The 15,892-nt window shown below is 55.6% G+C and overlaps 5 protein-coding genes across 5 annotated transcripts; 1 reads left to right on the forward strand and 4 right to left on the reverse strand.

The window, feature by feature from the left end:
* Positions 1-12: 12 nt before the first annotated feature.
* On the reverse strand, positions 13-1,805 carry NCS57_01137200 (uncharacterized protein; the record flags this gene model as incomplete). The annotated part of the gene is made up of 3 exons (XM_053061089.1): positions 13-105; positions 160-1,349; positions 1,403-1,805. 3 exons carry the CDS (start codon positions 1,803-1,805, stop codon positions 13-15), a joined length of 1,686 nt encoding a protein of 561 aa, XP_052909475.1.
* Positions 1,806-3,630: 1,825 nt separating this feature from the next.
* Positions 3,631-5,702, reverse strand: NCS57_01137300 (ATP-dependent RNA helicase DED1; the record flags this gene model as incomplete). Its single annotated transcript, XM_053061090.1, has 2 exons — positions 3,631-5,437; positions 5,491-5,702. The coding sequence occupies 2 exons, from the start codon at positions 5,700-5,702 to the stop codon at positions 3,631-3,633; spliced, it is 2,019 nt and encodes a 672-aa protein (XP_052909476.1).
* Positions 5,703-8,747: 3,045 nt separating this feature from the next.
* On the reverse strand, positions 8,748-9,554 carry NCS57_01137400 (Proteasome subunit beta; the record flags this gene model as incomplete). Its single annotated transcript, XM_053061091.1, has 4 exons — positions 8,748-8,949; positions 9,020-9,269; positions 9,337-9,494; positions 9,553-9,554. Coding segments are annotated over 4 exons (612 nt in total).
* A 359-nt stretch (positions 9,555-9,913) lies between these two features.
* Positions 9,914-11,650, forward strand: NCS57_01137500 (uncharacterized protein; the record flags this gene model as incomplete). The annotated part of the gene is made up of 1 exon (XM_053061092.1): positions 9,914-11,650. The coding sequence occupies one exon, from the start codon at positions 9,914-9,916 to the stop codon at positions 11,648-11,650; it is 1,737 nt and encodes a 578-aa protein (XP_052909478.1).
* Positions 11,651-12,095: 445 nt separating this feature from the next.
* Positions 12,096-15,408, reverse strand: NCS57_01137600 (ULP-PROTEASE domain-containing protein; the record flags this gene model as incomplete). Its single annotated transcript, XM_053061093.1, has 3 exons — positions 12,096-14,142; positions 14,196-15,334; positions 15,394-15,408. The coding sequence occupies 3 exons, from the start codon at positions 15,406-15,408 to the stop codon at positions 12,096-12,098; spliced, it is 3,201 nt and encodes a 1,066-aa protein (XP_052909479.1).
* Between the last annotated feature and the right edge of the window lie 484 nt (positions 15,409-15,892).

Below are 15,892 nucleotides of genomic sequence, written 5' to 3' on the forward strand. Positions count from 1 at the left end.
CTTATATGGCCATCAAGCATAAGCAAGCGTGTTGTCGTCTCGAATCTTTCCAGGAATTCCAATATTGACCTCTCCTCCAGCGACGCAAGGTCCCCTCACCACAATCTGCATCAAGTTAGTGACATGTCTCGAGTTAAATGACGATGAGTAGAAACTTACGTCGCCCTCGATCTTCTCGTCGGTCGTCTTGTGAGCACCAGTATCCTTCAAAAACACCTCCACGCTGGTGAGCGGCGATCCGAAGTGGCTCTTGACGTCATTGCAGAGTCGATAGTCGAAGAATGCCGTCTGGCTGATGGCACCAGCCACCTTGGCAGCCGTCAAGGCGTACACAATCCTGGCCCCTGTAAAAACTCGCAGATCCGACAGAACCGTGGCCGACAAGAGGGGGGTGTCAGATCCCGCACGCTCAGCAGCGTACACGAGACGGAGCTTGCCAGGAGTCGTTCCAAGAGCCGGAGATGCGCCAGAAGAGAAGCCGGACAGCAAGTTTGATGGGGAGTGGATTCCCTCCAGAACCAAAGATCGTGTAGCGAGGATGTGCGAGGCCTTGGCCATGGGTGAGGACAGCTTGGACGTCGACTCCTCATGAGTTGCAAGCAGCGCATCGGGGCTTGCCACAAGAATCGTGGGAGCAACCCCTTGAGTTGCAAGCACCAGATCAGGCGACCTACCAGCGACCGAGTTCAGGGCAACCGACGCGTTCGAGTACAGTGCCGTCAAAGTGAGGACCAGAGTGTGCACATTGGCGAGAGAGTCGGCAGGAAGGAAGAGGTCAGAAGGGTTGATACGCTCCTTGGTGGGAATGGCCGCGAGCTGAGCAGCAATGGCAGAAATCAGGTTTGCCTGGCTGAAGCGCACCATCTCCTCAACCTGACCAGGCTCAGTCTGCCAAAAGGTGACAACATCCATGGGAGTCTTCTCAGGATCAGTTTCTGGCAGCTCGCTACCAGCATGCGCGGGAGCATCACGGATGATATCCTGCCAGGTAGCAACATTGATCTTGCTGCCGGTGCCCTCAGGTACCTCATTCCAGTCCATGTGGTTGCTTCCCTCGTCTGTGACCCAGATGAGCTGTCGTAGGGAAGGATAGGCCTGGATAACAGCATCGAAGGGGAACGAGCCGGGAGCAGTAACCAAGGTATCGACGGCGGAACGGCGGAGCATGGAAACAAGTTCGTCGTTGGAGACATCGAATGGGATCAAGACGGTGGTCAAGTTCGGGTAGAAGCTGCAGGCGAAGAGGGTCACCAGGAGCTCAATCGAGTTTGGCAAGTAAACGGCAACTCTAATGCCGCCTGCCTCCGCAATGTGCTGTCCGATGAGGTTGATCTGTCGGGTGATATCCTCTTGGTCAAGTTAGCGATATCAAGCCTACCCAAGGAAGAAGCTGATCTCGTACCAAGCTTATGGTCAACAACATTCTGGGATCCCAAAACAGTCAACAGACGTCCCGTAGCACCCTCTTCACCACCCGTAGCCGCCTTCCTCCAGACATCCCTCAGGTCGCCGTTGCGGCCGCGGGACCACTTGGAAGCTCCGGAATCCTTGACATTCAGGCCGGCGTTGAGGGGCATGCCGTGGGGGGCAGCCTGCGATCGGTATACGGGACTCTCTCCCTCATTTCGGACGGAAGACGGAACCGCCTGGCGAGCCAGGAGCATGGGATGAACATCGGGTTCGCGGGTCGCGATGACGCGGTACGAGACAAGAGCGAGAAGGAGCGTCACCAAGCCGGTCGAGTAGATGTTCCACTGCCCGAGCAGCTCGGTAAGGCCCGAGTCGAGGCTGTCAAAGACGCCCATCGTCGGCTAGTTGCTCGGTCTAGTCGGGTCCGAGACTGTCGTGCGCTTTGGCGGTTGGGGTAAAGAGATGGGGGCAAAGTAAAGGCCTACAACGGCGTTGGATATGGTATGCACGCTCTACTCTCAAGGGAGGCGAACATGCGCAAGGAAGAACTTGACCAAGATCTCATCAAATGTTGGAGTTGGCAAGTCTCAAGTTTTGGGCGGGGAAATCACCGAGGCGGCATCTGTAGGAGGCCACGGCAGTGGCAGTGGCAGTGGGGAAGCTCCAACGGGGGGCTGAGCTGCGGGCTCCTTCACGTTCTTGGCTGGCTGCCTCTTGAAGTTGGCTCAACGTCATCACATGTATTTTCTATAACAGGCTGAAGTCAAATTAAGTCTATCATATCTACAGAAACCTCCATGTAACGCTCATATCATAATTGCTCTACTTCTAAAACCCTTGGCTGTGAAATCTCTCCATCTCATGTCTGTCAGCCTTCAGCCAGCCTCACTCCCTGACGTGTAAGCCCCGGAATGGAGGGGCCAGCTGCTGCCACCAGCTGATTAGGTCTTGGGACGGTCCGGCACGCCCTCCAACTCCAGCTCCGTTTCCACCCACGCCAGTCAAGGAAGATCCTCTTAATTATATCATCATAAAATAATCGATGAATAGGGTAATAATGGAAGAGACTTTTTCAAGAAAAGACAATGATCTAGTAATATTTAACGACTCTTATTATACCTTTATAGCTATCCTTATGGGAGGTTAGACTGATGTTTTGTACCCGTCTTGCTTGACCCGCGTGCCGCCCTTCTTTCCGAGTCTTTAACAGCCTTGGCTAACACGCCTGCTCCGATTGGATCATCTGAGACATTCAACTCGCACATCACGTCACATCGAATCAAAAGACACAAGAGTAAATGCAATGCGTTTTTTTACTTGGACTCCTCAGTCCAGTCTGGTTGTCTGTTCTACCACGGGAACTGAGTCCACGGCTACTCCCTTTCGTAGCATTCGTGGTCCCGTCTTCAGAAGCCTCATGGCCCGGCCATTCCATCCCGGCCAGGTCAAAGCCTTCATCATGTCCATGTCCCTGACTTGCAAAGAGCAAGAGCTTTTGTTTTCCGTTCCATGCCGTGTCGCCCAAACCAAAATCCATAACCTGTGGGCGTCGCGCGGCAACGCTCGTGCTCTCCGACGTGTTGAAAAAAACAGAGATAACCGTCCTGTCGTTGACCGTCATCCTTCGTTCCCTGCCATGCGCTCATCGCTCTCCCTCCGGTCCCCATCCCCATGAGGACCAGCGAGCGATTCGTCACCAGAGAACCGAGAAATCCACTTTTGTCTATGTGTCTGCACGGCGATAACATGACCCTCTATCGTCAAAGCGCGCAAAATGCCCTCGGGGTAAAGGGGGAAAGGAAAACCCAGGTAGACGGCGAAAACATAATCGTTGTGATGCTGTGTCCAGATCCAGTGTTCTGTGTAAGAACCTAGATCCGTGTCCGCACCACTGCTTGCTGTCAACGTCTTCCAGCTCCCCACATCTCGGTCTAAGGGTATCAAGCGAGGAGTGTGCCGAAATCAAAAGAAACGCAATCTATCACATGCTTCGTGAAAGCCCTGGGACCGGATACTGCCTTCGCCAGTTGGGAAGGGGCAGTCATCTGTCTTCGCAGGTCATGGTGCCGCCGTGTCGTCCAAATGCAAAGTCGTGCGACCAGAGTAACGTAAAGGAAAAAAAGAAAACCGGAAATCAAAAACATCGGGTGCTGCAGAAATGCCTGTCTGCTAGCACCGGGATGCACCTTGTGAGGTGCAAGTGTCCTGGGTGGATTGTGTTTACCACCAAGAGGACTGAGCACCAGGGCCGCCGGGGTTGCCATAGCTGCCACCACCACCGTAGCCGCCGCCGCCGCCGCTGTAGCCACCACCTCCGTAGCCTCCGGCACCGCCGCCGTAGCCTCCAGCACCACCCTGAGGGGGGCCGTTGAAACCACCGCCGCTGCCACCGAAGCCGCCGCCGCCGCCACCACCGCCAAACTTGCGGTAGTCACGGTTGGCAGAACCACCACGGCCTCCACCACGAGAGCGACCGCCACGACCACCACCGTAGGATGACTCGCGGGCAATAGTCTCAAGGAAGGTAGGAATCTCCTGGTTGGCCTCCTTGAGAAGCTCCATGAGCTCACGGACGACACCACGGTTACCACGGTTGAAGAAGGCAGTGGCGATACCAGTGTTGCCGGCACGACCGGTACGACCAATACGGTGGACGTAGTCGTCAATGTCGGTGGGAAGATCGTAGTTGATGACGTGAGTGACATTGGGAATATCCAATCCTCTGGCGGCAACGGCGGTAGCAACAAGAATGGGGCATCGACCGTTGCGGAAGAACTCGAGGGCACGCTCACGCTCACGCTGAGTTCGGTCACCGTGAATCGAAGTGGCGGGGAAGTTCTGGTTGATGAGGAAGTCGGAGAGCGAGTCGGCCATGCGCTTGGTCTCGACGAAGATCAGGGTGAGGCCACCGGCGTGGGTGTGGAGGATGTCAAGAAGAACGGAGCGCTTGTCAACGTCCTCGACGTACTCGACCTTCTGGGTGATGTTCTCAGAGGTGGAACCGACACGACCGACGGAGAGGAAGACGTAGTCCTTGAGGAAGTCGCGGGCGAGCATCTGGATGTCGCGGGGGAAGGTGGCCGAGAACATCAGGGTCTGGCGGTCCTGGACGTTGGGCATATCCTCGCCCTCGACGATGCGGCGGATCTGGGGCTCGAAACCCATGTCAAGCATGCGATCAGCCTCATCCAGAACCAGGTACTTGATGTTGCAGAGGGAGATGCGACCTCGCTCTATGAGATCGACCAATCGACCGGGAGTAGCAACAAGCAGATCGCAGCCGCGCTCGATCTGTCGGAGCTGGGAGCCAATATCGGCACCACCGTAGACGACGCAAGGTCGGACCCAGGATCGGTAGGCGAACTTTCGGGCCTCGTCGTAGATCTGAGAAACAAGCTCACGGGTGGGGGCGAGGATCAAAGAGGTGGGGTAGGCCTTGCGCTGACGACCAAACTGTCCCGCGGCATTGGCGGGGACAGGAGAAGGACCGTTAATGAAGGCCTGAGAGAGGATGGGGAAGAGGAAACCACCAGTCTTTCCAGAACCAGTCTGAGCACAAGCCATGAGATCACGGCCGCCCATGACAATGGGGATGGAGTACTTCTGGACGGGGGTGGGGACCTTGTAGTGGGCGAGCTCGATGTTGCGGCAGAGGTGCTCATCCAGAGGAGGGGTGGTGAACTGGTGGACGGGCTCGGGAACATCGTGACCGGAAGCCTCGACAGGAATGTCGTCGTACTTCTCGAAGTTGATACCGGTGTGCTGCTTGGAAGGGTCGTCGGGGGTACCGAAAAGCTCACGCTCGATACGGGGGTTAGCCGGACCGGGGATGTGCTTTCCATCGCGCCACTGGCCATCACCAGAGCCGCGAGCAGTGTAACCACCACCGCCGCCACCAGAGTGGCCGTCGAAGTTGCCGCCGCCGCCATAACCACCGCCTCGGCCACCCCAGCCGCCGCGGCGGTTGTTGTTCTGGTAGGTGGGAACGTCGTTGCCCCAGTTGGACTGGCGGGCGCCGTAGTTCTGGCTGCAGACAAGGTTAGTGACTGTTGCTGAGTGAAGCTATCGCGAAACACTTACTTAGCCCAGGCGCTGTTACCGAGACCGTTGGGACCGGGGCCGGCACCGGGGGCAGGGCCAGGGCCAGGAGCAGGACCGCCGTTCATAGCGGGGGCAGCGGCAGGAGGACCGCCCTGGCGGCGCATGTGAGGAGGAATGTAGGATCGGTTCTGGGGAGGCTGCTGGCCGCCCTCGCCCAGGCTGAGGCCGCCCATGTTGAGTTGATCAGCCATGTTGGGAAGAATTGCGTTTCGGGTCGAGTCGGTGATGGAAAGAATGCCGGGTCGTAAAGACACGAAAGACGATGAACTCGATGAAGGCGAAGAAGACTCTCAAATGTGAACGAGAGTGAGCAGTGATGGGATTCCCGTCGTGCGAAAAGGACAGGAAAAAGACGAAAGAGAAAGAAACGGAAGGCCGATGCTTCCAATAATTTCCCGAATGAATTACTTTGGGCACAAACAAGCGTCAGTGTTTGCACAGATCCCTCGAAGAACACGCAGAATCTTCAAAGGAAGGACCAAGGAAAGACGAAATGTCTTGGGGAAAGACGAGGATGGAGGGGAGATGGAGGAGGATTGAGAGAGAGGTGAAGAAGGGGTTGTTGTTGGAGGAGAGGAAGAGAAGAGAAGAAAAGGAACCAGGTCGAGAGGCAAAAGAAGAGTGGGAAGAAAAAAAATTGGTTCGAGTTGGGGCTAAAAGCGGTTTAGCGCGGGCATTCGGCTGGGTCAGGATTTTTGGGGGGGATTGTGCGCCTTCTGCGGTGAGGGCGAGGGGGGAGGGAATCGGGAGGGAGAGAGGGCGAGGGAAGGCCGTGAGTGGGCGATGCAGGGCTCGAGGTACCCTCCAAGTACCTTTTGGCCACCGCCCGAATCAGAGGGAGCCAGTGACGTTGGGGCGACAGCGGAGAATGCCTGCAAGAGGCTCGACGTGGCTGGGCAGAAAAACGGAAAAAGAACTGACCTGGTACTTATGACGAGGGAGGGCACTAGGGAGACGACGGGCTCGTTGACTGGATGGAAGAGGTGTGCGCTGAGTCGTTGCTGAACCGGCGCAGGTTTTGGACGAGTTTGAGAGGTGTGTTGTGTTGCTGCGCCCACGGTTAAGTTTTGGAGTTCCAGTGGGAGGGCACTAAGAGATGATCCCGGGGAAGCTTGTGACAGGATGGACAGTTACTAAGCCGCCTAATCACCCATGGGCCGGACGGAAGGGAGAGACTGGCAGAAGAAGGGCGGAGAATCCAAATGGAAGAGACAAGCCCAAGATGGGGGTTTACCTTGCAAGGGGGGGCAAAGTGGAAGAATGCAGGCGAGCGAGTGGGCGAGGTTGGGCTTGTTGTTTTTTTCCTCTGGAGAAGACGGGACGGGACCTAGGGGACTCGAGGTACTTGATCGGTACCTGTCGCAGCGAGAGCCCTGGAAGGCTGGGATCAGTACCTAGCGGCTGGCCGGGGGTGGATAGAGGCTCCCGGCTGGGCTGGGTACAGTAATCGCTAGACTTGCACTGGCCGCCCGCGGGTTGAGATATGACGACGGGGGAATTTTTTTTCGGGGTCTCTACAAGGGGTATTTCGATGGCAATTATCACCGGATTTGAAGAATCCGAGAATCAAGGGATTTGGCAGATTTGCAAGGGAGTCTGCGTTGTAAAGGATGTGCTCGCGTTGCCGGCTTGCGAGTGTCAAGGACCATTTCAAGTACCGGACCGGGTTTGGGGGGGTTTGAGAGCCGGAGCTCAGGGAAGGGGGTAGGAAAAAATCGTCGTGGTAACCAAAAGACGGGAAGCCGGTTGCAAACAGTGTTTCACATCATTTTTTTATTGCTGCTTGCACCGGACATCAAGCCCAACAATCCTGGATACTTTATCTGTCTAGGTATTTACTGCGTAGAGCAACAAGCCTCAAGTTTTTGCTCTTCTTGACCTGCTCGGCTCCTACAGCGCAGGGATTCAAGGGCCAGCAGAGGCCAGATTAGGTGCGTGGCATCGTAGGTAGCCCGGTTTGATGACGAAATCTCCGATAAGCGGGTGAACTGGCGCAACACGCCTGCGATCAAACGACGAGGAATCCTGGGCTTTGGCATCAACCAGCAGTGAATTCTCGTGACTGCTACTCTTGACCGTTTATCGACAATGCCACTAGCGATACGGAATATCGTCATCGTCTCCTGGGGGGCCATGATTTCTGCAAGCAATCGACATGCTGCAACATCCGATCCTTGCCATGGATGCCATGCACAGTTCGGCCTTGATTGCACAGTATCAGTCGATATCCCATGACCCCTAGGCAACCTGCAACTTAGGCATGAGACCACCCACACGGAACCCCAGAAGGCACCATGATTCAGACACGGAGGCAGTGGAGGCTTCTCCCAGAAAATCTAGAACCTGCTGATCGCTGTGCGTCATCCAATGGCAAATCAAACATGAAAAACTCAAAACGTGACACACATCCCATCTCTTCCCTTCCTTCTCCGAACTCTTCCTCACCATCTCCGAACAAGCCCCAGAAAAGGTTCTCGGGTTTGACTTGCTTGACACCTGGAGGGGCTCAAAAGCAAGTGGGCGCACATTTCTGGGGTCACGGCACTGTCACCCCATCGACCCGTGCTTGGCCGTAGGGCTGCTTGGCTATGTACCAGGATCGAGATCTTTTAGTACCGAACCATTGTCTGATAGTACGTTCATCTTAATCTGACGGCATGCCTTGGGGACAAGGGGATGAAGAACATATGGGAACTATCTAGTTGTTTGGAGTTGACAATGATGTCAAGTCGGGTTAATCTACGCTAGATATCATTCCGTAGTCTTTGTTTCCCGTCGCCTACTCCGAATGGCTCTGTTGATTTCTTTGTTCGGGTTGCACTAGGAAAACGCCTTCGTGCAATTATGGATACATCGGCTGGCGATGACCGACGACCAATAACTCACTGAGCCAGGAGGGAACTTAGCATTCAGAGTCACGAGTCTTGAGGGTTCAATATTATTGGTGTTGAAATCCCGGGTGCTAGACTTGCACAAATGTCTTGCTGATAATGGATGGGTTGCCAATATCAGATGTAGCAGTCCCTCCCTCCCTATCTATTGAACTCTTCTGTGAATCAATAGAGGATCGATATAACGGGATGAGCTCTGCAACACTCAGCCAGACTCTCATCCCATCATCAACGTATGCTGCACCAGCCCCTGGAGGAAACCATCTTTATTGCAAGCATTAGCCCCCAAGACCCATCTAAAAGTACAGATTCATGTTTCCCCTTCTATCCGTCGCTGGACCCCGCTCAGGCGCTCTTCACCACCTTGTCGTCGTCAAACTCTATGTCAACAATCCCGTCCGCCTTGACCGCCTTGACCACCATGCCCTTGAAGTCAATCGGTAATCGGCGCTTCAGCTCGTCGGTGCACATGGTCAGGATCTTGATGCCCTGGCCGAGCGTGATATCAGGGTGGTGGTGCTTGTCCAGGATGGAAAGGCAGTAGTATCTGTGGGATCATGTCAGTCTGGATCCATGTCTCGGGCACCTCGCCCTTCAACACCAAGGAACCAACGTACTGTGCGTATCCGTGCGCCGCATAGGGAACCTCGGCCAGCGACGCTAGGTAGTCGAGCCAGTACAGCGACGGCTTGCCGGTGATGGGGTCGACACCTCCCATGAGGAGGTTGACGTTGTAGGGCTTGCGGGATCGCAGACTCGTGGCGAGCTCTCCACGAACAAAGTGCGCCAGGCCGGAGGGGGATAGGTCGGACTCGTTGCGCATAGAGTAGAGCTGGGCATTTCGTTGGATGTATTCGGCGAATTGGACTGCGAGGAGGCGTTAGCTGTCGTCATGGGCAGTGATTCAGCTCACGGCTGCTCGATGCTCCAGTACCTGTGTCACCGGCCTCTCCAGAGAATGCCAGGAGGGTATGCTTGTTGAGGGCTCTGGTCTTGTCGTCGGATGCCTTGAGGATGGTGGCGCCTCGCATCGCAGCCTTGGATGCTGCGATGATGGTGAAGTCCTTGCCAGTGATTCCCAACAGTACCTCCCTGGGAAGATAGCATTAGCAGGCAATACAGCTGTAGCTGCAGCTCGGAAGAAGCTCACATGTTGGCGATTTTATGATTTGTTGGGAGAGAAGTTGTCGAGGTTGAGTGTAGACGAGTTGTAGTTGTCAGCCTTTCTTGGAGGTCCAGCAACAGCAGCAACCAAGCAAGCTCCCCCGTTAGGCTGTAGCGCTGCGCGTCAGTATCCGTGAGCTGCCCACGCCTGCTGCTTTGTGCCCCTCCTGACCGCTCGAGCCGGAAAAACTGGCCCCAGTCGTCAGCTTGTGATTCGCCGGGCGCTGCAGGTGGTTTTTCCGAGTTCCACTGTCGCTCAACTTTTTTTTTCAGACAGCCCAGAAATTTATTCGCAGAGGGTCAGTTTGAAGTCGTGAGCAGGCTGCCAAACTCACGGCGTCGCCACCATGTCTTCTTTCTTTACGGTTCCAGGCTCCCAGAAGAAGCGCAAGCGCACAGCAGCCCCGGAGCCACCAAAGAAGAGGCTCGCTGCCTCAAAATCCTCAGGAAAGGCACCTTCAAAGGCCCCCGGCCCCACCAAGAATCGAGTCGAGCGAGACGACGACGAGTCCATCTCTGGGAGCGATTCAGACGAGGATGACGAGAGCTATGACAGCGTTTCGAACGACAGCGACGCCAAGGATCAGGATGAGTCGGACGACGAGGGAGAGACTGCCGCCGAGCGGAGGTTGCGGCTCGCAGAGCGATACCTCGAGAACGTCAAGGAGCACGTGGACGAGGCCGGATTCGATGCGGCAGACATTGACCGGGACCTGATCGCCGAGCGACTACAAGAGGACGTGGCCGAGACAAAGGGACGAGTGTATCGCCAATTGGCCTCTGAGCTGGCCATTGACAAGGCCACGCGCACCTTTTTCCGAAGCAACACCAACGCCGTCACCTCGATCGCCGCGTGCGCCCCCTACATCTACACCACCACCAAGGACCTATACGTACAAAAGTGGAAGACCCAGGACCTTCCGCAGCACCAGTACCCGCAGACGACGAGGCGGAAACCAAAGAAGCCCCCAGCGCCCCCGAGGAAGCAGCCCAAGCTCGAGACGTGGCTCAAGGGCACCACGGCAAAGTCCAAGGACAAGAACTACCAGCGCCACACGGACCGCATCCTCGCCATCGCCGCGTCGTCGGACGGCAAGTTTGTGGCCACCGGCGGCGCAGACCACAAGCTCATCATCTACGACGCCCCTACCCTCAAGCCCCTGAAGGTCTTTACCCACCACCGCGATGCTGTCACTGGTCTGGCATTCCGCAGGGGGACCAACCAGCTGTACTCATGCTCCAAGGATCGCACGGTCAAGGTCTGGAGTTTGGACGAGCTGGCCTACGTCGAGACACTTTTCGGCCACCAAGACGAGGTTCTCGACATTGACGCCCTCGCGCAGGAGCGCTGCGTCAGCGTGGGCGCGCGCGACCGAACGGCTCGTCTGTGGAAGGTAGCTGAAGAGACACAGCTCGTCTTCCGTGGCGGTGCTGTGGACAAGAAGTCTCGGCCGGCCGTCAACCCGCGCTCACTCCTCCACGAGGGTAGCATGGACCGTGTCGCCATGATCGACGACGACCTCTTTGTCACCGGAAGCGACAACGGTTCCCTCGCCTTGTGGAGTGTTCAGAAGAAGAAGCCCGTGTACATCGAACCCATTGCGCATGGCATCGACAAGCCCCTGGATCCTAAGGAGGCGTCAGCTGAGCAGGATCCAGACCCTCAAGTCGTCCCGCCCCCAACACCCCGCTGGATCACCGCCATAAAGACCATCCCCTACTCCGATGTTATCCTCACCGGCAGCTGGGACGGCCACATCCGCGTCTGGCAGCTGAGCGAGGACAAGCGCAAGATTGAGTTCCGCGGCGTCCTCTCGGCGCCCGGGGAAGAGGAGGAGGACGGAGCGCCGGGCCCCATCACAGGCGTCGTCAACGACATCTCCTTGTTTGAGCGCGGCGACCGGGGCAAGGACGGCTTGTGCGTCGTGGTGGCCGTGGGACGCGAGCACCGGTTAGGAAGATGGAATCCGCCCGTCAAGGTCGGACGGAACGGAGGCGTCGTGTTTGAGATCCCGAGGATACAGCGGCCGGCCGTCAACGGCGCAAGCGGGAGCTCAGACGAGGACGAGGAGGAAGATGAATGAGAAGCGTAATAGATGCCATATGAAAGCACTTATTTGAATAGACGTGGCGGAGACTGAACCCACACCAGATGTCACAAAAGCATACCCAACCTACATATCCCCTTTTTATTTCTATTGTACTTGTCATGATATTGTTTGTCATTACGGAGTCTGGGTCTTGTCTTTAACTTGTTGGCTGGGTATTGGTTGTATCTCGATATCCTCTCTACCGTAAAAAAGCCTTCGTCACTCTCATGATGTAAAAAACAACAACGCTCCTCTGCTTTATTGCTCTGATGCAAGGCCTCCAAACGCCCCGAGACGCCACACAATGCAAATCCTAGCTTCCATGACAAGAATCACTCTCCGTACCTGTCTCGGCCAATGCTCAGAACCAAAAAATGCTATGTTCGACTCTACCCGTTTTAGTCGTCGCCTCGTTGCTATCCCATCCCATAGCTTGCCTTTAACTGGTGAGATCAATGGATCGATCAACTCCATCATACTGTGGCCCCCCTTCAGAGGGCCTGTCGACTTCAATGCTTGCCATGATAGTTGGTTCTAGGTCAATGACATGAACCCTGCTGGTTGACTTTGCTGAAGGACCGTCGCTCGAGACGGTAACAACCACGGGTGAACTGTTTCTCCTCATCGTCGAAGAAGTGCCAGGAGGCTGAGAAGGCGAATTGGCCAGTGTCTGTACAAATGGGGGCGGCGTTGACTTCTTTGCCGCCGCTTTCTGCTCAGGAGGGGACTTCGCCTCGTCGGCAGACTTAATAGGCATCTTAGATGCACTGTTGATTGGTGAACAAGGCGCTGAATGAAAGACTTCGTTGGAACTTGAGGTCTTAACGTCGGTAACGCCGTCATCTTCCAGAGACTGCATGGGCTGTGGCTTGCCTCTGCTTGGTGTCTCAGGCTGTATGGGCTCCCCAGAGGGCATCACCTGAAAGTATGCCGAGGTCTCGTTCGTCTTCTTGGTATCGTTGGCCACCGGGGTCTTGACGCCATTTGGCATCGGACTCTTCACACCCTGGTTGACTCTTGGTGTCCCTGGGCTTTTTGGTGGCACTTGGGGGGAAGATGGCACCGCCTGAGAAGACGAAAGGCCTGCCTTTGCCGCCTTGAGCTGCTTCTTCTGTTGCTTCTCCTTTTCTAAACGTTCATGCTGCTCCTGTTGCAATGTGAAGAGGAGGTTTCGGACCTTTTTTCGAATTTGTGAAGGTTGGATATTCCAGTTCGTCTGTTCTTTCTGGAGCAACTTGCGGACAGCTTCATCCGGGTCTTGGAGGAAATGTTCCATATATCCCAAGACAAAGACTCCACAGTCACAGTAGTTGTCCTGCTCGGGGATGTTTCGAGCCGTCATGCCACCTGGGGGGTTTGTGATCTCGACGCCCTTCTTGTGCTTAGCCTCCTCGACAAGGTAATCCCGGAGGCACTTGCAAGTTGGTGAATGCGCGGAACCGAGAGAATCAAGGGTGATGATCCTGGGCTCGTCGATGCTGAACCTTTGGGTCCCGCCGCTCGACTTCCGCTTGCTTGTCTTGCTGGGAGCCTCGGCATTCTTAACTGGCGCGACTTCCGAGGCAGTATCGTTGACGCCGTTGGTCGCCTGGTCGTTGTTCGGCTTGGAAACCTCCTCATCGAGAGAGATTGTGGCAAGGGTTCGCTCGACGGGCGAGAGCTTTGGGGATCTCGCTGGATCATTATCCTCAACGACAATCGCCTCGCGCTCGCTTGATGGGGTTTTCTTTTCCGGTTGAGGTAGTAGTCGGGGAGCGTTGTAAATGATGGCAAGATACCAGTGAGCGTTCTCGTTGACAGGGACGACAATGTAGTCGTAGGAGAGGAGATCGATTCTCGCAGTCCAGGCCTTGACGCCGTCGTAGTTGATCTTGGCACGATTCGACCGCAGCTTCTCGAAGAAGAATGTGTTGAAGATGTAGACCTTGTCCAACACCTCAGGGCGCTCCTTTTCCAACTGAATCTGGAGGTAGCGGAGGTAGAAGCTGATGAGGTTGTCGTTGAGGAACTCGCCTTCATCCAGTCTCGGGATATCGTCCCTGTCGACAGTAGCCCGATTCTTGCCAGTTGGGGGGTATACCAAGGACCTGTGCCAGTCCCTGTCCCAACCTGGATTCTGCATACTCCAACGATCAGGGGTTTTGTCACGGATCAGCGGAACTGGAGACGATCTTCTTGTCCGTCGGGTCTCGGGTCGTTGGCTCCGAGTGACCACAGGGGCCTCTTCCAACTCTTGTGCTTCCGTCTTTGCGTCCTTTGCTGTCTCAGGGACGCCCTTCATCTGATCCTTGAGTTTAACGGGCCTTTGAGTGACGGGCTCACCCTTGAAGGGATCTCTTATCTCTGAGTACTCGCCTGAGGTCTGTTCCATAACAGCCGCAAGCCGAGCTGCAGCAGGACTACGAATCTTTGATTGTTTGTGCCCCTGTGCCTCGAAGTCCTTGGCCTTTTTGAAAACGGTTGTGAACTTGAGTCCGAGGGTTGCGCTGAATATCGTTAGTCGTTGTTCTCTGAGATCGACGTGACGCATAGAACTTACTCATCACTCTCGTCTTGTTTGCAGCACCCGTATAACCAGTTATGAAGGCAAAGAGCATCGTTCTTGCTTGCAAGCTGCATTACTAGGGTGCCGGGGCTTTCTGCTGTCATCGAGCGGGTGATGTGGATAAAGCAACTGTTTGTGGCGGCGTGTTCGATAGATTTGACTGATTTTTTCCTGATTTCAAGCCAGGGAGCATGTTCTACCGTCCCCTTACCCTCGTCAACGACCTTAGCAAAGTAGTCTCCAAGGTGAAGCTTCACTTGCTGGTCGGGCTTCTCTGCATAGAAACGGTATCGTCCACTAGCAGCCCCAATTACGGTCAGGTCAGGGTACTCCGGCATCTTCACTGCCTCTCGTCCCCGTGACACAGGCCGTAATGGTTGGAAAGCCGTGCGATGGATATCTCCTCGCTGCCTGGATCGGTTTGGAGATTGGGACACCAATGACGAAAAGTTGGTCGGTTTCTTTCCAGCGGGTAGGTTGTTACGTTTGTTTGGCTCTGAAAGCTCATCCGCAAAGTCATCGGTTATCTTGAAGCGCTTGGTGACTGGTGGCGTATAGTCACCTGCTCGTCTTTTCGGCTGAACAACAAGATCGGAGACGATATTGGAAGGAGGCGGATTGTCCTGTGACCAAACTTCCAGCTCGTCGATGTTGGCGCTGGAATGCCGATGTTGAGGTGGAAGATTGCGGTGCTGGACAGCGTGGGCGTCATCGACATCCGTAGGGCTGGGAGTCAGTCTCCTGCCTGCTCGCGACCGTCTTTGCCGGGGCTTCTTCATAGAATTTCGTGATTGTACATGGCGGTACTCTGAGATATCGGCCGCAGTGGATGTGTTTTTGCTGGTGCTCGCGACGCTCAAGACGTCTATCGTGTCTGGCTGGGAGCCATCTCTCGTCAAGTCGTGAATCTGAGGTGTTGATGTGCCGGGCGAATCGTCTTCGACATCTTCAATGGGTCGTTTTTGTGTCGCAAAGTAGTTTGATGTGAGGCCGGTCGATGCCCGGTCGTCTGCACGCTTCTGGCGCTTCGAAGATCGATCGTCCGGTGGCGGTGCTATTCGCGAATTCTTTCTGGTCGTCGGGCCATTACAGCTCATGGTGCTCACCGGCCCCTGCTGGCCATTGAGCGCCCTCTGCTCTCTGTATCAGCATCGTCATGTATCAAGCTGCACAGACAGCAAGGCGGACCGACCAATCGTGAATTCATGTTTGCGCGATCACCCGGAGCGCTCCAGAGAGTGTCAGCGCGAGGATCGTATTTCAGGAGCGGTCCAAGGGCCTACCCATAGTCCGGGAAAGAGTTGGCGTCGGAGTGATAGCGGGCTAAGGGACTGCAGGCTGTGTGTTAGAGCTCTGCTCTGCTCGGCGCGAAGCGAAGGACGAGACGGGGTCGCAGCAGAAAGAAGACAAGAGTAGTGCGCACTCCCATTGAGCCTTTTTCCTCCTCTGGTCCCTCAAAGGCGAAGACGGAGCGTGGCCCTCCAGCTTTCCACCCTGAAAAAAAGTTGACGACTGGGGCAGGTTTTGGGGGTGGAGGCGATCGTCGGTGTCGGCGGTCTGGGCCGCTCGGCGTTGAAGACTTTAGCAGTACTCGGGAGCAGGCAGAGGAGCCGAGTGCCTGAAGGGGACGAAATGCTTAGGGACGCATGCAGAGTCGAGCGCTGGGATCGAGGGGAAGGGAATGGCGTGCA

Source organism: Fusarium keratoplasticum, chromosome 9, assembly GCF_025433545.1.
Source record: "Fusarium keratoplasticum isolate Fu6.1 chromosome 9, whole genome shotgun sequence".
Taxonomy (NCBI): Eukaryota; Fungi; Ascomycota; class Sordariomycetes; order Hypocreales; family Nectriaceae; genus Fusarium; species Fusarium keratoplasticum.